Source organism: Lynx rufus, unplaced genomic scaffold (genome assembly GCF_022079265.1).
Source record: "Lynx rufus isolate CCGP_SWC_20201006 ecotype Redwood Valley unplaced genomic scaffold, mLynRuf1.p SCAF_28, whole genome shotgun sequence".
Classification (NCBI taxonomy): Eukaryota; Metazoa; Chordata; class Mammalia; order Carnivora; family Felidae; genus Lynx; species Lynx rufus.
The window spans coordinates 12,170,087-12,197,057 of NW_025814843.1; the positions used below are offsets into that span (position 1 = coordinate 12,170,087).

General features: G+C 56.3%; 4 protein-coding genes and 1 long non-coding RNA gene across 8 annotated transcripts in view; 2 read left to right on the forward strand and 3 right to left on the reverse strand.

The window, feature by feature from the left end:
* The window catches only part of KIAA0753 (KIAA0753 ortholog), a 35,989-nt gene extending 28,130 nt beyond the window's left edge, over positions 1-7,859 (reverse strand). For 2 of the 4 annotated variants that reach the window (XM_047089900.1, XM_047089903.1), the window contains exons 1-4: positions 7,182-7,859; positions 6,469-6,618; positions 3,296-3,526; positions 1,071-1,653 (exon numbers count right to left, since the gene is read on the reverse strand). In XM_047089900.1, coding sequence (XP_046945856.1) covers positions 1,071-1,653; positions 3,296-3,307 — 595 coding nt within the window. In that variant the 5' untranslated portion in view covers positions 3,308-3,526; positions 6,469-6,618; positions 7,182-7,859. The other 2 variants (XM_047089901.1, XM_047089902.1) reach the window with 2 other exon arrangements.
* Positions 7,860-8,180: 321 nt separating this feature from the next.
* On the reverse strand, positions 8,181-11,457 carry LOC124519713 (collagen alpha-1(I) chain). The gene is made up of 2 exons (XM_047090142.1): positions 11,336-11,457; positions 8,181-11,292 (listed from the first exon to the last, which is right to left on the reverse strand). Exons 1-2 carry the CDS (start codon positions 11,455-11,457, stop codon positions 8,181-8,183), a joined length of 3,234 nt encoding a protein of 1,077 aa, XP_046946098.1.
* A 184-nt stretch (positions 11,458-11,641) lies between these two features.
* TXNDC17 (thioredoxin domain containing 17) lies at positions 11,642-13,506 on the forward strand. The gene is made up of 4 exons (XM_047090030.1): positions 11,642-11,840; positions 12,216-12,297; positions 12,567-12,642; positions 13,275-13,506. Exons 1-4 carry the CDS (start codon positions 11,696-11,698, stop codon positions 13,341-13,343), a joined length of 372 nt encoding a protein of 123 aa, XP_046945986.1. The 5' UTR covers positions 11,642-11,695; the 3' UTR covers positions 13,344-13,506.
* A 1,203-nt stretch (positions 13,507-14,709) lies between these two features.
* MED31 (mediator complex subunit 31) lies at positions 14,710-21,450 on the reverse strand. The gene is made up of 4 exons (XM_047089967.1): positions 21,352-21,450; positions 20,581-20,658; positions 20,185-20,281; positions 14,710-15,152 (listed from the first exon to the last, which is right to left on the reverse strand). The coding sequence occupies exons 1-4, from the start codon at positions 21,377-21,379 to the stop codon at positions 14,960-14,962; spliced, it is 396 nt and encodes a 131-aa protein (XP_046945923.1). The 5' UTR covers positions 21,380-21,450; the 3' UTR covers positions 14,710-14,959.
* Positions 21,451-21,659: 209 nt separating this feature from the next.
* Positions 21,660-26,447, forward strand: LOC124519659 (uncharacterized). The gene is made up of 3 exons (XR_006964166.1): positions 21,660-21,747; positions 25,508-25,636; positions 26,039-26,447. It is a non-coding gene; the product is annotated as an uncharacterized LOC124519659 (long non-coding RNA).
* The last annotated feature ends 524 nt before the right edge of the window (positions 26,448-26,971 follow it).

Below are 26,971 nucleotides of genomic sequence, written 5' to 3' on the forward strand. Positions count from 1 at the left end.
AGCAAACACCCGACTCAGTCCCTCCCCGGGGCTTGGGGAGCTCTCTCTAGTGCCCGCGTCAGGCCGTGTCATCAGAGCAGGGCCCTGTGGCTCTGTCCCCCAACAGCCCGGACTCCGCCAGAGCCCCGAGCAGCAGGAGCGCTGTTGAGCTGGCGCAAGGGTGTCTGAACCGCGCCCGGTACCACGCTCTTCACGGAGACCGCAGGGGGATGTCCCTTCTGGCCCAGGACGGGCAGGAACTCTTTTCCCCACGCAACTGTGTTTTGTCTCAGACCCTGTAAATTCTGCAACTGTTACTCCCCCGCGTCCCCCACCGTTAGCTGGCCCCACGGAAGGTCAGAAACAAGCATCACTTTTCCTGGCCACAACCTCCTCAGCGACGTATCTCTGTTCTAGCGCATCCAATCACGGCTGGTTTTCTAAGAGGCACCTTGCCCCCCTCCTGACGCGCGCACAAGACGTGCACGGAGTCACCTGCAAGGCCCAGGGCCACAGCGGACCCCGAGCGGATCCCAGCACCGGCTCCTCGAGCCCCTGCAGTCCGAGCAACTAGCACAGCCCTAGCCCTCGCGCCCCGGGCAAACGCGGGGCGAAGAGAACACTGAACAGCTGTGGAACCGGTCTGTGACGACCACGCGCCCTCCCTTGTGCCCGGTGGTCAGCGGTCAGACGTCCCACATGCCCCAGCCCCGTCACTGCCACGTTAAAACAGACTTTGTGGAAATACGCACATATCACGCTCCTTGTTCAACAAAGCACAAACAATTTTGCCAGAAGGGCTTCTGGATGAAGAAGGGTCGCCTGCATCCAGGAGCCGGAGGACCGCGGGTGGGGGCGTCGGGGGGCCACCTGCAGGAGCGAATGGCCCAGGGGGGCTCTGCCGGGAGCAGAGGCCAGGCCGGGGCAAGGTCGCCAGGAAGAAAGCCCTCCCGCACGCGCGGTCAAAGTCCGCGTGCCTTGTCACCGGTGCTCAGGCTCCTGGGGGTGGGGGTCCCGAGGGAGTGTGTGCTACCCCCCCCACCCCCCCGCTCTCGGCCTCCCATCCAAGTGACGAGCCCTGTTGCTCTCACCTCTTTTAATTACTTCTTCCATCCTACGGACGCAAGTGGTCAGCTCCTCCTGGAGTCTCTGCACCCCCAGCAGGCCCCGCGGGCCACCCATCCTGGCGTGCGGCTGGGGCCCCGGCTCCAGGGCGGGGGGCTGCCCCGGCTGAGGGGTACACAGGCGAACCTTCGCACCCGAGCAGGAAGCTCCCCGCCCGCACGTCTCGTGGCTGCAGTGACACATTTCCCGGCTCCTTGCCTCCTTCCTCTGCTCCCTGTGCTCGGGCACCTTGTGCTCGGGGTGTCCCCACCTCTGAGAGGTTTGGGGCTCGCTTCTGAGACGCTGCTGTCTCACGTGCTGTTCGAACTGCCTGCGCCTCACGTCCCTCTTGGCCAGGTGGACGGCATAGCTGAGCCTCTCCTCGGAGATGACGGAGAAGGAGGCTGAGCCGCTCACGTCGGGCCCGGCTCTGAAGCCCGGATCCCCGCCACGGTAGGACTCGCCAGACGAGTGCGTCAGTTTCTCGATTCTGATCGCGTCGGGGCAGGAATAGCGCGCGGCCAAGTTGCTGGAATGTGCAGGAACACTCCTGTTAAACTGCAGCTGGTTCTTAAAAAAAAGGCAAACAAAGGTGGGAGCGTGTGAGAACACACTGCGCCACGTGGGAGGGTGTGCTCTCCCCACCCGAGCGTCCCTGTTGAGATGCATTCTCCTTGTGCGTGGACAGAAGCGGCCACTCTCGCACGCCCCCGGCTCCCCCGTGTCCCCGCCGCTGCCCGGCAGCACGCGGGGTCCTCCTCCGAAAGGCAAAGCCCCAAACGGCGGCCGGAGAGCCCCTCGCGCCCTGGTCTCTGCCTCGCCTCCAAGCGCCAGGTTCCGGGAGAGGTGCCGCCGTCCATGCTGAGCCTGGCTGACGCCGCTGTGGACGCCCAGCCGCCCACCTGCTGGCCGCGCCACCCCGCCCTGCACCTCAGCACACCTGGTCCCCACGGTCCCTGCACGCCTCCTACGAGGGCTTCAGTTTTGGTCAGTTTTAATCCTGACACAAGTGAGTTTTGTTTTGTCTTTCCCTTAATGAACACGGGCACTTCCGTAGCCTACTGTTTTCATTATTTTCCATGGCTGCGCTTTCCAAACTCCCATGAATGGCCTTTTCATGCTCAGCTGAGCTGTAACCCTATTAACCATTTACACGGTTCTCATTTTTCCACCAACGGACACATTACTTCCATTAATATCGCCACGCATTTATTTTCCCTCATTTTAAAGCATTTCCTACGACAAAACACCTGTTCTGGGATTACTGAGTCAAGGGGAACGAATGATTTCACAACCACAGGCCCCATGCAGCAAACGGCCCCGAGGGTCTGTGCACACTCCATGATGCCTTTAATCTGGGGACGGCCTCTGGGCTCTCGTAAGAAAGTGCACACGTGTGATCACGTGACAAAGAGTCACTTTCAGATAAACCCCCCGTAGGGGCGCCTGGGTGGCTGAGTCGGTTAGCGTCCAACTTCGGCTCAGGTCACGGTCTCCCAGTTCGTGGGTTCGAGCCCCGCGTTGGGCTCTGTGCTGACAGCTCGGAGCCTGGAGCCTGCTTCGGATTCTGGGTCTCCCTCTCTCTCTGAACCTCCCCTGTACGCGTACTCTTTCTCTCTCTCAAAGAGAAATAAATACTAAAAAAAATTATTTTAAAACACCATAACCAAAATCAAAGAGCTGAAATCTTAGAAGAAAAGTATTTATAAATACAAAGTGTCCCCTATATAAACACATGTTTAAAAGGGAGGTGAAAAAAGATCACAACAGTAGGAGATGGGAAAACACAGGAGCAGACCAATTATACAAAAAGATACAAACATGACACTGTAACATAGGAAAAGTTGGTCAATCTCATAAAAACACAAATTAAAAACACACTGAACCAGCAGCCGACTGCAACAAGGGAGAGGGGAGGCCGTGCTGTGGCAGGTATAGCTGTAGGCAGGGCCCAGCCCCGGGGACAGGCCCACAGGCGCTCCCCCCCCACCCCCCCGCAGCCACCACACCGGTGACAGGGGGTCCCCGCACGGCCCCGGGGACAGGCCCACAGGCGCTCCCCCCCCACCCCCCCCGCAGCCACCACACCGGTGACAGGGGGTCCCCGCACGGCCCCGGGGACAGGCCCACAGGCGTTCCCCCCCCACCCCCCCGCAGCCACCACACTGGTGACAGGGGGTCCCCGCTGGTAACTGCAAAGTGCGGAACCCACCTGAAGGTCCATGTAGGACAGCGGCCGAGTCAGCTGGGAGCACTTGGAAGAAGGAAGAAAGAGTGAGCCTCCGTGTGCACCCCTCTCTAAACCCCAGCAGGCGGTGCTGAGACACCCTGCTCCGTGCAAAGGGCCGGTGCACAAAGACGGTCCGTGACTGCTACCCTTCGAGCGGGGAACGGATCTCTCATGACAAGATACGCGTGCGTCTGATCACTTGTGCCAAGAAACCTAGGAACGGAACATCAGAGACTGACTTGGTCAGGTACGTGCGTGGGGTGTGGGAGGGCGGGACGGAGGAGGTGCGGGAGGGGATCACACTCTCCGACGCCTTCTGGCGTCGGCACACGGGGGGCCCCGCTAATGTGTCACGTGGAGCAGACAGGGAGGCAGGAAGGGAAGGAACAAAATCCGTAAGAATAAAGGAAAACCCTGAAAATGAATACTAACAGAAACCCGTGCGCCAAACTGAATCTGTAATGAGTAACATAACCACACAGAGTGAGGGGTAAGAAAAATAAACCTGAGTAACTAGGTTATGCAGCCTCGGGTTAAAACAATGCTGAGCTCTTGAGGGCGGGGCTCTGCCTGGGGAGGTACAGACGAGATTGCAGCAGTGAAATCCCTGCACGTTCTGAGACCGAGCAGACACGACATGTGGATAACTGGGGTTGATGACAGGAGTCACAAATGGAAGGTGCCGGGCTGCCACGGACGGCGTGCGTGTGAGCTGGCCCGGGCTGGGGGGCGGGGGAGGCGGGGTGCACCGCCCGTGTCGATCTCCACGCAGAAGTGCACAGGCACACGGGTACGGACACCTGTCCCCACTTCTGTCCTCCGGGACGGCCTCGCACGAGAGCCCCCGGGAATCAGTGTGCCTACTCAGTACCCACATGTTAGTTCTAACTTCCATTCTCCACCAGAGGGAGGAGGATGGCCAATTCCGGGGCTGGGACAGAGGAAAAACATGCTGGCCCCGGAATACCTTCTTATACCAAATGTGGCCACAGATCGACAGAGACGTGTGAAGGGGCAGCGGAGTCAGCCTGGAGGGGCTCCCACTTGGCCAGGTCAGGGCCCTTCTCAGTACCCTCCCGGACACGGCCAGGCTCGATGAATCTGCTCTGATACCAAGAGGTCAGTCACCATGTAGCAACCATCAGGGTAAAAAGTACCAATGAAGGCTGAACTAGGAGATCAGTCTAGGGGTGAAAGGGTGTGAACAAGGTCTCAAAGTCAGACACCCCCGACTATGGAAGGTGAACGGGCCAGCGACTTTACAGGGGAAGCCTGGCGGGTGCCACCGTCACCCTCATCCCGGGGCTGGAGTGAACACTGCCGGGTGGGGGACTGACGAGGTCGACACGCGTACCTCCCAACGGGACACACGAGGACTCAGCATCACATTGGGGTTTTCCCGAAGGTCACTAGAAAGGTCGGGCAAACCCAAACGGATGGAAAGTCGCCCAATAACTGGCTTGCATTTGTCAAGAATGTTGATGTCGTGAAATACAAAGTCTCAGAAACTGTTCAGACCCGAGGAGCTAAGCAAACATGATGAGTCCCGCAGCTTAGTGACCCTGGTTGCTTTCACTGTAAAGGACATCATTGGGCCAACTCACAAAACCTCAGGACGGCCTGAACATCACATGGCCACACTGTCCTCACGTGTGCTTCCTGATTTCCATCACCACGTTATGACTACGTAAGAGAAGTCCTTGTCTTCAGGAAATACACACCAAGTCCTTAGTGGTAAAAAGGTATCGCGGCTGCCACTTGTACTTTGCCAGTTTAGAAAATGCGTGTGCATGCACGTGTAGATGTGTATGTGCGTATGTGTGAGCACGTGTGCATGTATGTGTGTGCCTGCAACACGCGTGTGTAGAGAGGGAGAGACAGAGAACGGAGGGAGGGAAAACGTAACAGAAGTGTTAGCATGTGGGGAATCCGGGAGTAGGAGCAGGGCACCCAGGAATTCTGGGTACTGTCACTGTAACTTTTCTGGGTGAAAACCACACGGAGCAATTACGCCACGCCCACCAGAATGGCCCTAATGAACACAAACACCGCCGGGCTGGCGAAGGGGCCAGGGTGCCCATCGCCGCCGGTAGGGACAGGAAGCGGCACAGCCCAGGAGAAAGGTCCGCTGGTTTGTTAGAAAACTAAACACACCCCTGCCTTGTGACCCAGCGATCTCACTCCGGGGATTTACACCACAGAAACGCAAACATGTTTACAAACGTGTACAAGAATGTCCACGGCAGCTTCATCTGTAAAAACCCACACGAGAGGTTGGATTGTTACAAAGCAACAGACCACGACCCACGTAAGGACAGAGAGAGGGTCACACCCGCTGAAAGAAGCCTTACGTCAAGGAGTAGGCGCGATACGGTTCGACTTAGAATGGGCAAAATTAACCCACGGTGGAAAAAACCAGAATGGCTGCCTGCGAAGGGTAGGAAGGGGCGTGAGAGAACTTTCTGGAGCCATGGAAAAGATCTCTATCTTGACAGAGGCATGAGTGACACCTGTGTACACGTTGGTCTAAACTCAGCAAACGTGACAAGATGTGTACGTTCTGAGGTATCCAACTCAGACCTAAAGTTTGCATCGAGGGAAAGCGGAAATTCGGAGAGGAAGTTCCAAGAGTCAGTTCTGGAGGGCGACTCCGCACGGCGCCGGGCCTGCAGCTCACGCTGTGCATTTCAGAACGTGCGACGCGCCGGTGAGTGGATTGCGGAGGACAGACTGGAGAACAGACACGCAAGGAAACTAGTGGGACAGTGACGGAACTTGGGCGTTCCCTGTAGAACTCGGCTTTGCTGTGTGAAGATTTTCCTAAGTTCACTGTCGGAGGGAAACGTATTTCGGTAGCGACCAGGTGAAGCCGGAGGGTAACTGGTTATTAAGTGATGTTACGGAATCACCTTTGTCCGTTTTCTTAGGTGTGATAGTGCGTAAGCAGGAGTGCTCTAAAATACTTAGCAGTGGAGTGTGCTGACGGCCGCAGCTGGCTTTGAAACGGCTCCCCAAACACCGGAGGGCAGAACAGCACACGCCGCTCAAAGTGTCAGATCTCGAAGGTGGTTTAAAAGGCGTTGGCCGTCCTTTTCCTGCAGCTTCTGTTCCAAACGCGTCGCGCTAAAAACCTGAAGACAAGACGACAGAAGTACCTGGGTCTGGCGCTGGGTGCTCACTCCTCCCGTCCAGTGGGACGCCAGGCTAGATGAGCACGGCGGGGAGCCGGCCTGCCGCGGCCCGTTCCGTCAGAGGGCGGAGCGCCGGCGAGAGCCCGCCGACGGTCATCGGTCATCGGTCATCGCCTGCAACGGGAGGAGGCTGCTTTCAGACCAAGGGCGATCAAACACCGGAAGGAGGGGACACCATGCCACCCTCAGAGGACAGTACTCTAGAGGAGGCCCGCGGCAGCCTCGCGCTGACCAGCGGGTGCTCCGGGAAGGTACCGGCCAGGGTCCTCCACAAAAGCGTCTTCCCTTTTGGAATCCTCCTTTCCAAGAGAACGGGGGACACCGTGTGAGTGGCTACCCGTCGAGCCCAAACCTCAAGGGCCACCAGTGAGGCGTTACTCCAGAAACGGCTCTGCCACGGGAACCAGGCAGCCTTCTGCTCACAGTCCGCATGAGCAAACCCTAGCCACTCGGCGAAGGGCGGCGTGCTCACTCCCCGGGCTAGCTCGGCAGGGCAGAGCCGACCGGCTCCGGGTGAGGCCTCGGGGTCAGAACACCGAGATCCCTGCCAGGATCTGCCACTGAGTAGCGCGGAAGGGCCCCCAAAACCTGCAACCCCACACCCCCCACACGCACCCCGTGAGCTGACAGCCCGGAAAGCGTTTTGTCAGGATTTGTAGGGACGTGGCCGCGCTCACCCCGCTGTCTCGGACCGCCTCCTCAGACGCCGATCACGCCTGCCTCGTGGCGTGCCGACCACACACCGGTCTCTGTTATTGACCTACGTCACGGCCAGGCCCCAGCCTTCCAGCTATGCCAGCTTCCCGGGGGGCCGGGCCCGGTCCTGCTGCTCTGAGATTCCCCACAACACAGGGTTTTGAGCAGAGCAGATAATTGAACTCAACGTCTGTTGAATTAAGCTGATTTTCCACAAACCGATTCATTTTAGACGTACTGGTGTGTTTGTGCTCTCAAAGAATCCTACAGCAAATCAATTGGGAAATCCAGGTTTAAAAAAAAAAAAATCCCTAATTTAAGCTTTTGAGTAAACCCAAGGTCTGTAGACTGGATTTGCTTCAAGACAGATACACGTGTAGGAACAGAAGGGCAGCTGTTCAAGATTCCCTGTTCCCACAGCTGCAGAGACGAGAGCGACAACGAAGACGGGAGGGCACGGGGGCGAGGCAGTCCCGCTGGCTTTTGTCACCACGGTCACCACAGTCCAGGGCAGCCGCCGCAGAACGGAGGAGCCCGCAGAGCTGGGGCCGGGGCCCCTGCGAGTTCTATGTGGCGACACTTTCCCCGGAAGCCAAAGGCCTAGGACTCAGGGCTGCACTAGGGAAACACTAGGTGACCGCCCCCCCCCCCCACCCCGGCCCCCCGTTGCAAGATACCTCGAGTGACTGACACACACACACACACACACGTACACAGAGTCCAGTGACACCCACCCCACTGTTCCCCTATACACATTCCTGGGACGCCCCTCTCTCTGCAACCTGTCCCTTCCCCACTGCTCCAGGACACCTCCTAACTTGTCACCCGATAGACCCAGGAAGCCTCCACAAAGCATCTGTCCCAGATCCCCAAGACACCCCTACGGCCTGCGCCTCCGTCTACAACCCAGGACCAACCTCCCCCCAGCCTGTCCCCTCCCAAAGAGCCCAGGACACCCCCCACCCCGTTCCCTACACGTGCTATGAGAAGGCCCCCCTCAACCTGTCCTCCCCCAAAGGGCTCCCCCGGACCCTCACTGCAGACGCTCCTCCGGCCTGTGCCCCCCCACTCTGCTGCGGGTGACCTCTGAGATGGCCGATGCCCGTCTCCTGCCCTGCAACCGGGGGCACAGGGCCTCTTGTCCCTGAGGCCGCAGGCACGTTCTCACAGTGGCTCTCTTCCCCTGGGGGCCGCGGGCAGCTCCAGGACTGGGTCCCACACCCGTGGGCAAGAGGCGCCCCCACTGCCTGTCTGCCTCCCGCCTCCCCCCACGAAGCCCCAGCTCCCTCCGCAGACGGCGTCCTGGACGCTGGGAGGCCGGCGGCAGCCTCGGCGGCTTCTTCCCCGGCACACCCAGTCACCCACACCACGGCAGGCACGCGCCCCGCTGCGGGCACCCCCACAGCCGCGAGCACCCCCAAAGGCAGGGGCACCCTGGCAGCCTCAGGGACCGGCCCGCTGGCTCTTCTCCGCCACAGGCCATCCACAGGTCCCTCCGTCACCGGTCTCTGTCCCCACACGCCCGAGACATCCCCACAGCTGGCGTTGGCCATCATCGGCCCGGGGGCCCCCGCCGCCGTGGGCACCCCCTCGGCCCCAGGCATCTCAGCAGCCTGCCCCCCTCCCAGCGAGCCGGAGGGGCCCCCCGGGCCCAGCCTCTCCCCCGTGGGCCCAGGCATCCCGGCGCTGGGGGGCAGCCCCACCCGCGAGGGACCCCTGGCGTCTACGGGTGCTTGCACCGTGTCCCTCTCCCCCCACAGGCCTGCGACACCCCCGGGGGTGGACTCCTCCCGGACCGGCCGGGGCGTCCTGGGAGCCACGGGCACCGGGACAGCGGCAGACGCCCCTGCACTCGGTCTCCGTCCCCAAGGTCTCGGCACACCCCCAGGGCCCGTCTCCTGCCCCGCAAGCCCGGGCGCTTCAGGACCCCCCATGGCCTGCCCCCTCCTCTCCCACGGGCCTGGGAAAGCTGCAGAAGCCGCAGTCTCCCCCGCAGACCACGGCCCCTCGGGAGCCACGGGTAACAGGGCGGCAGAGACGCCGTCGCACAGGCTCAAGCCCCCTCGAGAGCCGCCGTCCCGGCACGTGGAGCCGGACACCCACACGGCGGCGGGCACGGCCGCGGGCGCCCTCGCGAACCCCCCCGGGCCGCACCTGTGCCTGGGCAGGACTGCGGCCCCAGGCAGCCCCTCTGCCTGTCTCCTTCTGCACAGACAAGACACGTCCCTGGGGCCGGCCTCTTGACCCGCAGGCCCGGGTGCCCCCAACGCTGCGGGCGGCAGGGCCTCCTGCTCCCCCAGAGCCTGCCTCCCGTCCCACAGGCTCACAACACCCCCACAGCCCGTGTCCCCCGCAACCACCCCCGGCGCCCCCAGGGCCCGCTGCCCGTCCCACAGGCCTGGGGCAGCCCCGTAACCCGCCTGTCCTCCCAGGGCCCCTGGTCCCGCCACCGCTGCCCCCACCGGCTGCTGGGTCCCCCACACACCAGGGATGCTCCCGCAGCCCGTCTCCCTCCCCAGGGCCGCGGGCACCCCCAGGCCCTGCTCCACACTCCACAGGCCTGGAGCGCCTCCAGGGCCCACCTGCAGCTCGGCAGGACCGCATGCCTCTGCGGCGTGTGCGCCTGCCCAGGAACCCGGGTCCCCTCCAGAGCCGGTCTCTACCCACACAGCCTGCCCCCGTTCCCTGAATCCTGGGTCAGCCCCACATCTAGCTTCCTCTTCAACAGCGCAAGGCACCCCCACGGGCTGTCCGGTGCCCCACGTGCCAGGGGCACCCCCAGACCCCATCCCCTCCACGGCCTGTCCGTTCCGCCACGCGCCCAGGGCACCTGCACAGCTGGCTTCCTCCTCCACCCTGCCGGGCGCCCCCACAGCATCAGGCAGCACCCTCGAAGCCTGCCCCCCTCTCCATGAGCCCGGGGTGTCCCCACAGACGGTCTCTGGGCCAGGAGCCCCCGGCACCTGCAGGGACTGCCCTCTGCCCCACGGACCAGGGGCACTCCCCCAGCCCCTCTCCCTGTCCACAGGCGCGGGCCACCCCGCGGCCTGTCCTCTCCCCAGCAGGTAGGGCACCATCCCAGGCACACCCCCAGGCAGCAGGCCAGCCGCCTGTCCCCGCCCGCACAGGCCCGGGACCCTCTCACAACCCGCCCCGGGCCCAACGCCCGTGGACACTCCCGAGGCCCGGGGCATTGCCCGAGCCTGTCCCTTCACCCAGGGCCCCGTGAGACCACCCCGGCTCGTCTCCACCCAGGAGGCCCTGCCGGGCACGCCCCTGTCAACCGGGCCCTCTCCCGCGGGCACCGGGTGGAGCTCCACTCTACTTCCCTCCCCGCACCCCGCCGCCGCCCGCATAGCCTGCACCTTCAGCCACAGCTCCAGGATGCTCTCGTGCCCCATGGATCCCGGGCGGCCTTTCCGCTCACAGCCCCGGGGGCTCCGGTAAGGCGCCCCGTCCTCCTCCCCGCCGGTGCCCGTCACCCACACCGACCCGACAGGCCCCACCACCTGGGGCTCCCCCACCGCGCCGTCCACCCACACGGCGCCCGGGTCCCCCGCGGCCTCCGCCGAGCCTGCGGCGCCGGGGGTCTCCGAGGCCTCCGGCCCGTCGGCCCCCGCCGCCCCGGCCGCGTCGGCCTCCGCTCTCCTCCCCCGGGGCCGCCGACAGTCTCGCAGCCTCTCTGCGCTCACGCAGCGCGTGTCCCACGCCGAGGTCGTCGCCCGGCGCCCCGCTCCCCGGCCGCGCGGCGCCCCCGCGGCGCCCCTCTTCCCCCACGGCCTCCCGCGCCCGCGCCCCGGCCGGCTGGGCCCCACGCAGCGGCCCGCCGCCCCGCTCATGGCTGCAGGCCCGCCCGCGCCGCCCCGCTCGGCCCCCCGCCCGCCGCCCGCCGCCGGGGCCGCCGCACACACGCACGCACGCGCTCGGCCCCGGCCCCCCGAGCTCCGCAGGAGCGGCGGTGACGGGGCCCGCGAGCGGCGGGGCCGGCCGCGGCTCAGGGGCTCCTGTCCCCCGGGCCCACGAGTCCGGGCGCGGCTTCCCAGAGTCCCCCCGGCCCCGGCCCGAGCCCACCTGGCCTGGGGCGCGGCGCGGCTACCGGGGAGCGGGCGGGGGGGGAGGGCCGGCTAGGCCGCGCTTCCGGCCGCTCGCGCGGTCGCCATAGCAACGGGCGCAGGGCGGCCTGGGAGCCGTTAGGGCTCCCGAGCCGCCTTGGGGTCCCGGGGCTGCACGGCGGCGGGGCGGGCAGCCGCCGCCCATGGGGCCCGGGCCGGGGCGGCTGGGGCAGAAGCCCGGGTGCCTGCGCACAGCCAGCACGGAGGGCACGGGCCAGCCACAGCCGGAGGCGGGACGCGGCGCGGAGGCCTTCTGGCCGCCCCAGGCTCCCGTAGCGCCGTGGAGCCCCGCCGGCCGCGCCCCCGGAAGCGGCCGCTCCCCGCCCCGTCCCGCGGCGGCGCCTCCCGGAGACCCGGCCGGCGGTGCGCGGCGCGCCCTCCCGATGGCCGGCTACGAGGTGGTGAGCGTGTCCGGCTTCGAGGAGTTCAGCCGGGCGGTGGAGCAGCACCACGGCAAGACCATCTTCGCCTACTTTACCGGCTCCAAGGACGCCGGCGGGAAGAGCTGGTGCCCCGACTGCGTGCAGGGTGAGAGGCCGGGACTCGGGGCCCGCGGCGTGGGAGCCGAGCGAGAGCCGGACGAGGGGGCTGGCCGACCCTCCCCGCCGCTCGACCCGGATACCGCGCGCATCCAGTCCCCGAACACCTGTCCCGTCCCCGGTGCGCCTCGTGTGTCCGGGACAGGGGAGCCGGTCGTCCGCCGTCAGCGAGGACGCCCCGCAGCGTTCTAGGTGCCCGTCTGCCCTCGGATTTGGCCCTCGGCCTTCAAGTGGTTTTCTGGTCGACCTCAGTTACAGTCTGAGGACTTGAGCGAAGACGGAAGGGAGGGGGGAGGGACGCTGTTCCTCGTGCCGGATTCTAGAGCCGATGAGTAATTATTTCTTATCAACTTTTGTTTTAAAGCGGAGCCAGTCGTGCGAGAGGGGCTGAAGCACGTCAGTGAAGGATGTGTGTTCATCTACTGCCAAGTGGGAGAGAAACCTTAGTAAGTGCCCGTGTGCAGTCCCTCCTGCCCCGGATGCTAGACTCGCGCACTTAGGCGGAAGGGCCTCGGCGACTAAGGGTCTGCGTGCTTAGGGCGGTCGGGCAAGTCAAACAATCAGACACTATTAAAGTCCTAGTCCTCAAGCTTTTACAAACATTTACAAAGAAACCAGCGATTACTGAAAGACTAAATGTAGGAATCTATCAAATATTAAATGGGGAGAAACCAAGTAAATGTTACCCATAATCACTTTTTCTTTTTCGAAACAGTTGGAAAGATCCAAATAACGAGTTCAGAAAAAACCTGAAAGTAACTGCGGTGCCTACACTCCTTAAATACGGAACAGTAAGTGTCTGTCGTGTCATTGTGGCGGGACTACAACCGCCCCCGTCAAAACTCCTGTTCTGGATTCAGATTTTAGAAGATCTTGATGTTTGTTCCCAGTGGGGATCTATTAAAATGCACAGCTTGGCTGTCCATCCCTATGGGCAATCAAATAAACTATTAAAAATGCCAGTATCTTAAGTATTAGGTCTTTTTCATGCTTTGTGAAAGCCACTCTGTTTTAAAATTCTCTAAGCACTGCTCAAGAAAGTTGGTTAACGTAATTCCTTAAAATACTAGCATCGATGGTTGTTTTCTACTGACTTCAGGATTCTGGCTCCAAAGAAGGCCCCTCCTCCAGTTTGGCCATGGCCAAAACTAATGAGTTCTAAACTAACGAGTTGAGGGAAGGCGATGGTACTGGGCTTGCTGTCTCTTGTTTTAGTCCAGGAGCTGAGTATTTTAATGATTTATCTTAAGGCAAATAGTTATTAGAACTATCTAATAAGACTTGTCACAACCAGATGATGGTCTTTGAATAGCATGGTTTCTCCATTGTAAGATTTGTGTTAACTCAAGGAAGAACAACTCCTTCCCTCCCTAATGACATTTTTGTAGCTGTGGGTCAAGATTAGACTGCTCTTCTCTTACAGCCTCAAAAACTGGTGGAATCCGAGTGTCTCCAGGCCAACCTCGTGGAGATGTTGTTCTCCGAAGATTAAGAGTTGATGATGACAGTTGTGTCTTGATTTCCTGATCTGCTCTGGCATAAAAGCAGTTGCGTACTTGCTTTGAATTCATGTTAGCAATAAATAAATGAATGAATGACGATGTAAAAAATAGTTTATGTCTAAACAGTGCTATTAAAATGCTCACGAACCCTCAGTTTGCCTGTGATATTTGGGAATTTCTAAGATACAGGTAAAATACGCCTTCAGGAGTGACAGTAACAGCACTGGGGATGCATTATTGGAGGTGACAGAAATATCTAAAAGTCCCTACCAGTAAAGGCAAATTCCAAATCTCCAAAGGAGTTAGGATCTTTTACCGTAAATGCCACAAATTTACAAAGAATGGCTCCTAAAACGCCTGGTCCGGCTTTAGAACGTACAACGTCCCGTAGCCAGTGACGGAGAGCACAGTGCACCTAATGCGGCCTCCCTACTCACTGCGGGCAGTTTTGCTCTCCTGTCTCAGGAGGCTTTCTGGCTCTGGCGGAGGCAGGTGGCACAGGTGGTCAGAGACCACGTCGTCGAGTGGTGGTGGCCAGAGTCCCAGCCACGAGTCAGGCACGCCGATCACCACCGCAGACAAGCTTCTTAACCTGTCTGAACCTCAGTCTCCTCCTTTATGGACGCGGGTGGTTCTGCAAGCGACACGAGAGCAGGACAAGGCAGGTCACGTGGCCCTGGGGTGTGGTGCCGGCCACGGGAACGTCAGCTGTGCTGGATGATCACAAGTATTTGAGGCTCCTCATCTTTATTCTAGTCCAAGGTCCAAGGGTGCAATGAGAAGTTAACCAACAACCTTCTGCTTCCCGTCACCCGGTCAGTGACACGCCGCCTGTTCCTTTAAGCCCTCTTGCAAAGCAAGTGGGGATACGGATAAGTCCTCCTTTTGGGCAGAGTTTAAGAACCTTTCTGCAGTTCCTGCTCTGATTTAAAGAAATCATTCACAGGGGCGCCTGGGTGGCTCAGTCGGTTGAGCGTCCGACTTCGGCTCAGGTCACGATCTCGCGGTCCGTGAGTTCGAGCCCCGCATCGGGCTCTGGGCTGATGGCTCGGAGCCTGGAGCCTGCTTCCGATTCCGTGTCTCCCTCTCTCTCTGCCCCTCCCCCGTTCATGCTCTGTCTCTCTCTGTCTCAAAAATAAATAAACGTTAAAAAAAAAAAAAAGAAATCATTCACTCTATTCCCCTCATTCTGTAGACAGAGGGTAGGCAGGGTAGCTGTTCAGACGGACAGTAAGAAGCAGGGAGACGGACTTGCCCAGGCCCCACCACGTGTAAGGAACAGAGCTAGGCTTATTAGAGTTTGGGACATTTGGTGGCCCTCCCCTTGCCCCCCCCCCCCACGACTCCTTAAGCTGGTTTAAAGCACCTAACGTTTCTGTTTTTATTCAGTTGGTCAAGTACTAATAATAACTTACAAATCCACAGGGAAACCAAAGGAGAACAATTCTGGTCGGACAGAAGTAATCTATTAGCAAAAAGTTAGCTGCATTAAACAGTACACTACAGTTCTAGGCGCCGCCCCAGGGAAGGCAGCCAGGAGAGTCTCTGTGTTCTCTGCACGAGCGCAGTATGGACGCGTCCCAGAAGCCAGTCCCGGACCCGGCTCTCACTTTCCCGCTGCGTTATTCTGCTGCTGCTGCTCCGCCAGGGCTTGCTGAAGGCGCATCCGCTTCCGGGAATAGTGCTGCCAGTGCAGAATCTGCTGCTCGTCGATAAACTTGGCGCACTGAGCGTTCACCAGCTCCTTGCGGAAGTGCTCGTACTGAAGCAGCTCGAGCATGTGCAGACACTGTGGGTACCTGGGTGCGGGTGGACAAGTTAACGACCGGCACGGTCTAGGTCAATCGCGCCAGGCTCCAACTCAGTTTCTCGCTCAAAACTGATGTCGTAGCCTACCATTTCTAGAACATTCGTTCACTTTGGTAGTACAGGTTCTGTTTTTCCTGCTTCTGCAAAGAAGCCGCTCATCAAAAGTCAGCATGAAGCAAAAGTTTCCAAAGGGAAAAAAACTTAACTTCAGAAAGACTGAATAGCCCGCCCAACACTACACGGGAGCTGGTAAGCAGAGTCAAACTTTGGGGGCAATCATTCAGTTCTGTGGTGGTGTCCAAGGTGAGGACCATAAACACTTTTTATTTTAGTAATTACCTGTTTATAGTTGATAACTACCAGTTTTCCATCACTAGTGAGAAAGACAAGTTTTATTCAAAACCGACTCCGTTTCAGAAATAACTACGCACGAGCCCTGTACCCTACTTTCCACAGGGACGTAACAGTTCTGGAACTGCTTCACAGGTACTCTGAGACTGAGCAACTGAGTACGTAAGCACACCTGAGATAAAGAGAGCCAGATCTCTGACTGTTAGGAAAGTTGTTACACACAAGGATGGCGGGGGAGGCTGGAATGGACCCTGTGTTAAGGAGCTGCAATTGGAAACATCAGTATGAACTCCTGGCTTTTAATATAGAGACACAGAAACAGACAGGGATTAGAAGTACGTACACACACGTACACACACACACACACACACTTCTTAGCTGTGTGTCCTGAGAGGGCCTAGCAGCAATGACACTGGTACCAACAAGCACACTCAGATGATGGATTGTGAAACACCATTTTCCAGGGCCCCCGGCGAAATGGCTGGCTCCAGGGCTAAGGCAGGGAAGGTACAAGATGAGCCGGGAATGTTATGTAGTGCCAGAAAGAGGAGTGCCCAGAAAATCGTGGGGATGATTCACAAGGACTCAGGAGGCAACCCAAAGGGGCTCCTAGTGGCCAAATCTGGAACCGTTACAAGAAAACACAATTATAATCCAAAAAATAAGAATCCAGGAGTCCATATTGATGTGACTCTTAAATGAATAAATAAATAGGGAAAAGAGGAATGATTCATCCTCATACCTAAACCACAACTGATAAACGTAGAAAGTGACAGAATTAGAAAATCAAGTAAAAACTGCTTCCGGCAGGTATCAACAGACCCAAAATTAGGGGGTAAAAGTATGACACGAAACAAAGTATGTATACAGTATCGAAGCATTTCCTCGCAAGACACTTATTAAATACAAAAGGAAAACTAATAACTTGATGTGGTAAAACCTGGCAGTTACCACCTGCCTCAACCAAGTGGCCAAAATTAACATCACTAGCAGCAGGTCAAATTGACTTCCTGCAACTCCTGACAGGATATATACCAAGAAGTTTAGAAAATCACTTCCGGGTCACAGTTGGGGGGGGGCAGAGGGGGGAGTGCAGGGGGAAGGAGCAAAAAACTCAAGATTAAAGACTTAAGGAGGCATAAATACAAAATATAGCACAGGAGCTTAGACTGGATACCGTCCCAGACACAGGTCATTAATGAGACAGCGGACAAAATCAGAATGAAGTCTGCAGACTAGATAATGTGTTAATGTTAATGTTCAGATTTTGATCACTGTCCTGTGGTTACAGAAAATGTTAACATTTAAAATATCTGGGTGAAGAATATATAGGAATTCTCTTTATGATTTTTGCAGCTATTTCATAAGTGAAATTATTTCAAATAGAAAAGACATGAGATCTGAGTCCATTAAAAAACCTTCAACTGTCAGAGAGCTCGGAGCCAGACTTGTGCAGGCAGTATAGACAGGACGGAAGGATGAAAACCGTATATACCGCAGCGGTGCTTCCCACGTCTTCATGTGCACGTAAATCACTCCCTGAACGCAGACTCTGATTCAGCAGGTCTGAAGTGGGGGCCTGGGTTCTGCATCTCTAACAGGCTCCCAAGTGACAGCAGGGCTGCTGGTCTGGGGACCACACTGGGGAGCAGGGCGCAACCCCACTGCTGTCCTTCCGAGACAACATCGGTATGCTATCGGCACTCCAGAGACACAGCTGCTTGTAGCTGTTGGTGCCTGAGCCTGAATGCCTTGCTCACACCCAACCTCTTTCCTTCTCATGCAGGCATCGGACGGGGAAAGACCTGGGTCTGAAGGGCATCGGGATGGGGAGAGACCCGGGTCTGAAGGGCATCGGGACGGGGAGAGACCTGGGTCTGAAGGGCATCGGGACGGGGAGAGACCTGGGTCTGAAGGGCATCGGGACGGGGAGAGACCTGGGTCTGAAGCGCATCGGGACGGGGAGAGACCCGGGTTTGAATACCAGCCCCGCCACTCACCAGCTGGCTGGCCTTGGACAAGGTTCTCAACCTCGGGAAGCTTTAGCTTCCTCACCTGTAACCTAAACCACCGTGACAACCAAGAGAGTGGTCTCAGGTGGCATTCGGTCAATAAACGGAACTCGGACACGCAGTGATCATCTCTCAAACTTGTAAAGACAACGCTCAGAGTAAGTATTTTCACAGGCTACAACTCTGGCCTTAACCGACAAGAGGAAGTAAGAGGTACCAAAGGAAAGTTGCCCCTTTAGATTTCGGAAAAGTAAATGAGGCATAAACGGAGAACTCAGTTAACAGCACTGATGAAAACAAGAACAGAGGAGTTGGAGTTGGCATAAAGCTCTCAGCGAGTCGGCGATGTGAATCCCTGCCCCCCCCCCCCATGAAAAAGTAACAGGAACTCAAGTTACACTCACTGGAGCGTAACGTCCACCTGAAGAAGTGTGGCTGGTCCACCGCACCCTGACTGCACCCGAAGGCCTGTGTCTAGTTCCTGGCAGAACAGCGGAGGGCACGGTTGCAAAATACCCCAGGGAGGGCGCGTGAGAAACGGCTGACAGCGGCTGAGAAAGCACGGGTAAGGGCTACGTCGCAGGGGCGGGTACCGGCTACCAGGGAAGCAGGACGAGCGGTGCCAGGGTCTGCACGCGGCGGCCGCCCCTCAGGTGAGCCAGCCCCAACATGGAAGGGGGAAGCCCTGCGGTGAGCAGACCCTCCAGATTTAGGGAGTAACTACAAGTCTGGATTATTATACGAAACTCTCCAACCTTTAAGGTCAGCAACTCTTAAACAAAAACCTCCTGCAACTGATGACACACGCCCACAGCGGTTAGCCTGCAACCTCTCTTGAATGCAAACCTCTGAAGGGCAGTTGCCTCAAGGGGTCACAGACGGGTTCCGGATTGACTCAGGGGCAAAACTGAAGATCTGGGTTGAAGCTGCACACGGGGGCATCATAGCCCAATAAAAGGAAACACTTCCCGTCACGCAGCTAGCAAGGGAACCGGCTGTCCCTAAACAGAGCAACAGGCCCTCCCTGGAGCCCTCCAGAGCGCAGCCGGCCATCCCGCCAACACTGGGGGGACACAGAACTCCCCGTGCCTGTGGCCCTGTGTCCACACGGAGTCTCCAAGTCTACGTACACACACCACCTAATAAAGTCTTCACTGTGATTATTAAATAAGTGGCTGTTTAAAAAGGACCAGTAAGGGAGCAAAGGGGTCCTGCAGGCAGAGAGATGCGGGCTTCAAAAACCAGTTATTAGACACAGATCAAAAAAGTGAGTTGGATAAAGTACAAGTTTGAGTCATTTCCCTCTCAAATGTGTTTGTTTAAAAAAGAAAAAGACAAGAAGGGCGCCTGGGTGGCTCAATCGGTTAAGCATCTGACTTCAGCTCAGGTCATGACCTCGTGGTTCATGGGTTCGAGCCCAGCATCGGGCTCCGTGCTGATGGCTCAGAGCCTGGAGCCTGCTTCAGATTCTGTGTCTCCCTCTCTCTCTCTCCGCCCCTCCCCCACTCATGCTCTCGCCCTCTCTCTCAAAACAAATATTAAAAAAAAAATCTTTTTAAAGAAAAAGACAAGGGAAAAAAAAAAAGACAAGTTTCACTATTGCCTTCTGATTACCTAGTTAAAGAAAAGGCCTGAGTTCAAGGTTTAAAGAACACAGGTCTTGTACATACGAGGCTCTAAAGAAAGACAATAGCTACAGACATACTGCCTTTTTTTCTTTTACAAACTAAAGGTTTGTGGCAACCCTTCATCAAGCAAGTCTGCCCGCACCATTTTTCCAACAGCATTTGCTTACCTCATGTCCCCGTGTCGCATTTTAATAATTCTCACATTTTAAACTTTTCATTATTATTATATTTGTTATGGTGATCTGTGATCATGACTTCCTAAAAGCTTAGATGATGGTTAGCATTTTTTAACAATATATTTTTTTATTAAAATATCTACCTTTTTTTTTTTTAAATACTATTGCACACTTAATAGCCTGCAGTATTGTGTGAACATAAGCTTTATACACTGGGAAACCGAAAAATTCATTTGGCTTGCTTTACTACAGGGTTCACCTTCTTGCAACGGTCTGGAACAAACCCACAGTATCTGAGATGTGGCCGTAATAAGAATCAGGTAAGGTCACCCCCTCCAGAAAATCTTGCTGATAAGTGCCCTATGTTCTTCAGTTTTCAGCCGACGACTATGCCATTGCATTTAAAGACTGTGGGTTCGTTAGGGTCGGAAACGCAGAGAGATGGGGTGAGCAGTACAAGTACAGTCAGACAAGACAGAGCTAGGTCACACAGAGCCTGAGCCCAGGTAAAGAGAAGGGACTCTGTTCTGCATGGGATGGGAGGGCACTGACAGGCTCTAAGCAGCAAAGTGTCCTGTCGTAACATTTTTGAAAGAGCAAGATGGCTTCTGTGTAGAAAATTATTTTGCTTCCTTTGGCCTGGAGGCGGGAGGACACAGGATGAGGGTAAGAGAGGCAGGGATGAGCAGTGAGATTGCACAGTAACCCAACTTAGAGATGAGGCGGAGAAACTAAAGACGTAGAGGGGTTCAAAATACATTTTTTCCAATGTGAAACTACAAAGTCTGTTAAATGTCAGTGTCTTGGAATATAATACACTACATACATATTTAGGACTGTAAAAATTAAACTTACTTTAGATACTTGGCATATTCTGGTTCTTTCCAGTAAAGCAAGTACTTAAGATAATTAACAAAAGCTTTGTCTTTGAAGTAACCTCTTTGGGCAAGAACTGAAAGGCATAAAAACAAAAAATATATCTGTAGAGCAAACCAATCCTGGAAGTACCGATCGATGACCCCTAGCATACAGAATCTACGTATGTAAATCCCCACCACCACCACACACTGAATTCAGAACATAAGTCCCAGTCCGTTCAGACACACACACACACACACACACACCCGTTTAAGTGTAGCAGTGATCCCACTGAACTGAGCATACATAAAAGTAGACATTATTACGAACTGCAATTCTTCTCGTCAGAGATGTTAACAGGTACTCAATTCCATTAGGCGCCCAACAACTTACAATTAAGGTAATTGGGGTTGGCTAAACACTGCACGAATTCCAACTCCAACTGAAACCGAAGTCGATTTCCAGCATCATCTAGGACGGAATACAGCAAAAGTCACCCAAAATAAAGGTCACCATCTAGAACACTGACTTGTAGAAAAAGACGTGATTGCCGCTGAGAACGTATTTCTGCAAAAGTAAGGGCACGGCGTGGCTTTCCTAAACTGGGCGTGGGGGAAGGTGGCCCTTCCCCACTAGTCCGGGGGAAGCAGAGAGCGCTCTGCTCAACAAGATCAAGTGAGGCGCTCCTCTAAAGACAAGAGCAAAAGGCGCACCCACGAGGCAGGACACCCACCACCCGGGAGCCAGGACCCGAGATTTCCAGACTGATCAGCGGGAGAAGGTCGTAATAACCGCGCCTCAGAGCCCCGCTAAGTACCCCGGGGAAAGTCGAGAATGCAAGCTGCAAACAGGCCGACGGGACGTGCGCCGGTTCGAGAAATGTCAGGGGCAGAAAGGCTCACAGTCGGGCGACATCTCACACTTAAGCACGCTCATCGGGGACGCGGAAAACCAGCGGCGGAAGGGACGGTTCAGCAGCGCGTCCTGCCGCTGGGGCCTCGCCGGGAGGCCGATGGGGTCGGCGTCCGAACGGCAGAGGTGAGAAGGAAGGAGCCGCGGACAGGAGCCCCGCCGGAGCTGCGCCGCAAAGGAGTCCCCGGGGAAGCGGGAAGAGATGTCTGGCCCGGGGCACCTGTGTTTGCTAGGGTCCCGAGCGCTACTTACCCGTCTCCATAGCGACGGCCGCGGCCATCGCGAGCAAAGCCGCCCAGCTGCAACCGGCCCCACGAGCAATTTGCCCCCAGGTTCCGGAAGCGGCGGCCCCTCTTCCGGTCGCGGGGCAGTGTGGGATGCGGGGCGGGGGCGGCCCCGCGCAGGCCCCGCCCCCCGGCCCCTCACAGGCCCCGCCTCTGGCTCCCGCGGGCCCCGCCCCCTGGCTCCGCGCAGGCCCCTCCTCCGGTTCCTCGCAGGCCCCGCCCACCGGCCCCGCGCAGCCTCGGGAGGCGGCGCGCAGAGGGTCAGAGGCAGAGCCGTGGCGCCCGCAGAGGGGGAGCTAGAGGAGACACGGCCGACAGGGACGTGTTTTGGAGGCAGGGCTGACATGACTGATGGACGTGGAAGGTGAGGGAGAGGAACAAGAGAACCAAGAATGACTCGAGCGGTCCGGTGCGCGGTGGTGCCAGTTCCTGGGATGAGGGTCACTAGGGAAGACAGGTCTGGGGGGAAAGCCAGTTGAGGTGTGGCATGTTGAGTCTGAGATGCCTGCAAAATACCCGCAGACGCAGAGGGGCGGCGGGGTGCAGGAGGCTGGCTACCGTGACAGGTGAGGGTTGGAAGTACGAACTGAGAGCTCGTGGGTGCATGGGTGGCATTAAAGCCACGGGACTGAGTGACTGTCACCTGCCAGTCTGCCCCGCTCCTTTTATGCGCCGTGAATGGATTCGCGAGTACCAGCTGGCTGAACACCCCTTCCCCTCTCTCAGCCCCACAGGGACCTGCCACAATTTTTCCTTGCCCAGAGCCTCCTGGTGGCCACCAATAAGGGAGAAAGTTTGCACTAAAATGGTAGACAAATCTTGGCTTTCACAGGCTACTACTACTGCTCCTGGGAAGGTCTCGAAGGTTCATGTCCTGGGTTTTTGGTTTTGTTTTTGGCAGGGGAGGCGGGGGCGGGGGGTGTGGATATCAACCTGTCATCCTAGTCCCAGGTCCTCATGGGAGGGCCAAGGTCACCTGAACCGGTAACAGTGGTTCTCCACTGGGGGCACTCTGGCCCCGCAGGGGACACTTGGCAGTGTCTGGAGATATTTTTGTCACAACTGTGCGGGTTGGACGCTTCTGGAATCTAGCGGGTGGAGCCCAGGGATGCCAATAAACGTGCCACAAGGTGCAGGACCCCACCCCACCCCCGACAATAGAGAACCACTCGGCCCCAAATACCAACGGTATCAAGGTTGAAAATTCTGAAGATTCTAGCAGCTTAGAAGGCTAGAGCGTGGTCCGTTGGGGGAAGCACCTCACTTGGTAGAAGGATTTGCTGCTGGAGAGGGTCAGAGGCAGTGGCCTCTGTCACATGTCAGGACAGGTGCTCCGAGAGAGGGAGATGTTGATTTTGAGGAGACCTTACCTGCCTGCTGTCAGTGACTCCTGTGACATTTATCCCTGGAGGGAAGGTGGGTGGGCTGTCCCATCTAGCAGGTGTAGGTGACCTTGATTCTGCAGGGCCTCGCGGTGGGGTCGGGCACTGGCCATTGCCAGGCACTGTGCTAAGTCATGACCCACACCACTTCATCTAATCACGGGGCAGTGCCCTGGGCTCAGGGGCTCAGGCCAGGGGGGTGGTGTAAAACCCCAGAGGCTACCCTAAAGCTTCTGACTCAGAAAACTGATGCTGTAAACTAACAATTAGAGTTTGGAATTTAGTCTTTGGTGAGCTTACTAACTCTTTTTAGCGTGACAGACCATGTGCATTATATACACTCTCTTAATCAGTGTCTTTTTTTAATTCATTAGTTAATTTATTTTAATATTCATTTTGAGAGAGAGAGAGAGAGAGAGATAGTGTACCAGTAGAGGAGGGGCAGAGAAAGAATCCCAAGCAGGCCCCGTGCTGCCAGCGCAGAGCCCGATGCAGGGCTCGAACTCACGAACCGCAAGATCATGACCTGAGCCGAAATCAAGAGTTGGGCACTCAACTGACTGAGCCATGCAGGTGCCCCAATCAGTGGTTTTTATGTTTATTTTTTTAAATTTTTTTGTTAAAAAAATTTTTTTTACTGTTTGTTTATTTTTGAGAGACAGCAAGAGACAGAGTGTGAGCAGGGGAGGGGCAGAGAGAGGGAGACACAGAATCGGAAGCAGGCTCCAGGCTCCGAGTTGTCAGCACAGAGCCCGACACAGGGTTCGAACTCACAAACTGCGACATCATGACCCAAGTTAGACGCTTAGCCAACTGAGCCACCCAGTCGCCCAGAAATCAGTGGGGTTTTTAAACATTTTTTAATGTTTACTTATTTTTGAGAGAGAGACAGAGACAGAGAGAGCATGAGCGGGGGAGGAGCAGAGAGAGAGGGAGACAAAGAATCCAAAGTAAGCTCCAGGCCCTGAGCTGTTGGCACAGAGCCCAACGCGGGGCTCAAACTCGTGAACCATGAGATCATGACCTGAGCTGAAGTCGGATGCTTAACTGACCTAGCCACCCGGGTGCCCCAGAAATCAGCGGGTTTTTTTTAATGAACAAAGTAGTTGTTTTTCTTTAACAATGTTCCTTATTGACATTTTTATTACAAAGGTGATATGTGTTACGTGTAACAAATGAAGATAATTCAATGATGTGTAAAGAAAAATTTAATAATTTGTCATCATTCCTTTCCATTACATCCTCTGGAAATCATTGATGTCAGCAGCCTGGTGCATATCCTTCTAGACCTTTCTGCATTCACCGCTTCTGTACCCCTTCGTAGTAGCACGGGGAAGACGGCTTGGAAGATTACTGGAAATGCCAAAGACTTGATTTCCAGATGATTGGTTCTCTTGAAAGGATACGGGATTCTGGGAGCTTCCTTCTCTTTGTTATGATCATGCCATAAAAAAAGGGCTTTATGTAAGTTTGTCCTTCCCAATTTCACTTATCCGTGCTTCAAAGCTGAAACCCAGAGAGGCATACACAGAGCAAGATGGCATCCAACAAAAGACACGAGTTATGAAGGAAAAGGATATCACAAGGTATTTGTCACGTACTCTGCTTTACATCTGCGAGTCCACAGGTTTAAAATGACCCCCATGGGGCGCCTGGGTGGCGCAGTCGGTTAAGCGTCCGACTTCAGCCAGGTCACGATCTCGCGGTCCGTGAGTTCGAGCCCCGCATCAGGCTCTGGGCTGATGGCTCAGAGCCTGGAGCCTGTTTCCGATTCTGTGTCTCCCTCTCTCTCTGCCCCTCCCCCGTTCATGCTCTGTCTCTCTCTGTCCCAAAAATAAATAAAAACGTTGAAAAAAAAAAAAAAAACACTAAAAAAATAAATAAATAAATAAAATGACCCCGTGTGTTGGGGCACCAGGGTGGCTCCGTCGGTTCAGCGTCTGACTCTTGATCTCAGCTCAGGTCATGATCTCACGGTTCGTGAGTTCGAGCCCTACGTAGGGCTCTGTGCTGCTTGGGATTCTCTCTGTCTCCCTTTCTGCCTGTCCCCCGCTCACACACACACACACACTCTCTCTCTCTCTCTCTCTCTCTCTCTCTCTCTCTCTCTCAAAACTAATTAAACTTAAAAAGAATAAATAAAATGCCCCATATGTTAAAGAAGTTTCTATCGGTCATAAAGTTTGAAGCACCTTCTGTGTACCGTGTCTGTGTGCCCTCCCCCACCACACACCGTGGGAGCTTCTGTACCTGTGACGTGGATGTGAGGCTGAGCCCAGCAGGTGCACGAGAAGCAGAGAGCAATGCTGTCCCTCCGCCCTGCCAAGAACGCCCGCCGCCAATGTCTCCATCTACTAATCCCTTGGGTTGATCGAGCTAGGTAGCTGTCTGTGGTTCTTGCCGACCAGGTTAGTTTGCAAAACTAAGCAAGTACGAGTCAGCACCTGTCACCGTCCTCGTGATCCATCCGTTTAAATGTAAGCTGAGGGCAGCTCAGGGACTCCAGCATGTGCGTAACCGCGGTCAGCTGTGTGGAAAAGGCTCGAAAGAATGCCCCCTTAACAGGACCCTCTTTCCCCCCGTCACACAAGCCACGGGAAGAACAAGTGAGGCATCTGGTCTGTGCTCTGGGCATCCTGCCCTGGATCCGTGACCCAGCTTCTAGGGGCTTCCGCATGCTGTGGCCCAGAGAAAGACTTCATTGTTTAAACCCACCCCACCCCCATTTTTCCCCCATCACAGTCGATCTTCGTGGTACAGATGGAAAAGCTGAAGTCCGCAGCGGCCGAGGGCAGTTTGGCCGGGAGCAGACATCCTTACAACCACTGCTTCCTGCCTCCTGGGACGGTTTCTTGTCATAGCCAAGTGGAGGTGAGTGTGAGCGTGGTGTCCCTAAGGTGAATTTGCAGGGAGCACCGTGCACGAGACTAAAACCAGAGGAGGAGGAGAGACAGGAGCGACACTTCTATGGAATTCTCCAGACACTCTCATTCCCAGGAGACTCTGTAAACAGCTCATTACACTTTTGAAGGTGTTATTAGGTACAGAAGCGTCATCATGTCTCGTTGATAAATTGGCCCTTTATGGGTAGGAAATGCCCGTCTTCCCGTGTATGGAGGACGTGCTGTATCATGTAGCCGGATCTTGGTTTTTTCTCCTAACGTAATCGTTTCAGCCTTTAACTCGGGATGTGTAGGCAGCTTCTGTTTTCTGTGATTATTGACGGGGTTGGCTGATTTACTCTTTCTGTTTCCCGTTACGGGTTTCGTCAAGGTTCACAGCGCCCGTTTCGGACCACGCTGTGCCCACACGTGGATGCTATGTGCGTGGCATGCAGCACGGGAGCCTTGGAGGGTTCGCCCCCGTCCCCCGCCTCCGCTGCTGTCCTCCTGTGTGCCCCCCACGTCGCAGACCCCGCGTTCGTGGCTGGCGTATTTGATGATGTTTTCTAGAAATGTCAATAACAACTTCTGAAGGTCCTATTCCCTCGCACCGTCAGGGACACTGGAGGCCTGTCCCTTCGCGTGGGTGCAGAGGGTCTCGGTCCCCTCGCACCTTCCTCCCTCCTGCCCGAAGCCCTTTGTGAGTGCAGGTTTCCCGGTGTTGTGTGTCCAGTAAAGCTGTGAGTTTGTCCTTGTGTTTGAAATATATTTTTTTCCTGGACAGAGAATCCTTACTTTCTTTTTCTCTCTGTACATTAAAAGTGTTATTCCGGGGCGCCTGGGTGGCGCAGTCGGTTAAGCGTCCGACTTCAGCCAGGTCACGATCTCGCGGTCCGTGAGTTCGAGCCCCGCGTCAGGCTCTGGGCTGATGGCTCAGAGCCTGGAGCCTGTTTCCGATTCTGTGTCTCCCTCTCTCTGCCCCTCCCCCATTCATGCTCTGTCTCTCTCTGTCCCAAAAATAAATAAACGTTGAAAAAAAAAATTTAAAAAAAAAAGTGTTATTCCAATGCCTTCTTTTTTTTTTTTTTAACATTTATTCATTTTTTGAGAGACAGAGTGTGAGCAGGGGAGGAACAGAGGGAGAGGGAGACCCAGAATCCCAAGCAGCCTCCAGGCTCTGAGCTGACAGCACAGAGCCGGACGCGGGGCTCGAACTCACGAACCGTGAGATCATGACCTGAATGGAAATCGAGAGTCGGACACTTAACAGACTGAGCCCCCCAGGGACCCCCGCCCTCTTCCTGTTTCTCATTCGGGGTTCACT

Coding starts and splice junctions, on each gene's coding strand:
- LOC124519713 (XM_047090142.1), bottom strand. CDS start 11,457: ATGGGCGGCGGCTGCCCGCCCCGCCGCCGTGCAGCCCCGGGACCCCAA. Junction 11,293..11,335: donor GACCGCGCGAGCGGCCGGAA/GCGCGGCCTAGC, acceptor GCTCCCCGGTAG/CCGCGCCGCGCCCCAGGCCA.
- TXNDC17 (XM_047090030.1), top strand. CDS start 11,696: ATGGCCGGCTACGAGGTGGTGAGCGTGTCCGGCTTCGAGGAGTTCAGC. Junction 12,298..12,566: donor CAAGTGGGAGAGAAACCTTA/GTAAGTGCCCGT, acceptor TTTTCGAAACAG/TTGGAAAGATCCAAATAACG. Junction 12,643..13,274: donor CACTCCTTAAATACGGAACA/GTAAGTGTCTGT, acceptor CTTCTCTTACAG/CCTCAAAAACTGGTGGAATC.
- MED31 (XM_047089967.1), bottom strand. CDS start 21,379: ATGGCCGCGGCCGTCGCTATGGAGACGG. Junction 20,659..21,351: donor GGCCGTCGCTATGGAGACGG/GTAAGTAGCGCT, acceptor ATTCCGTCCTAG/ATGATGCTGGAAATCGACTT. Junction 20,282..20,580: donor CAACCCCAATTACCTTAATT/GTAAGTTGTTGG, acceptor TATGCCTTTCAG/TTCTTGCCCAAAGAGGTTAC.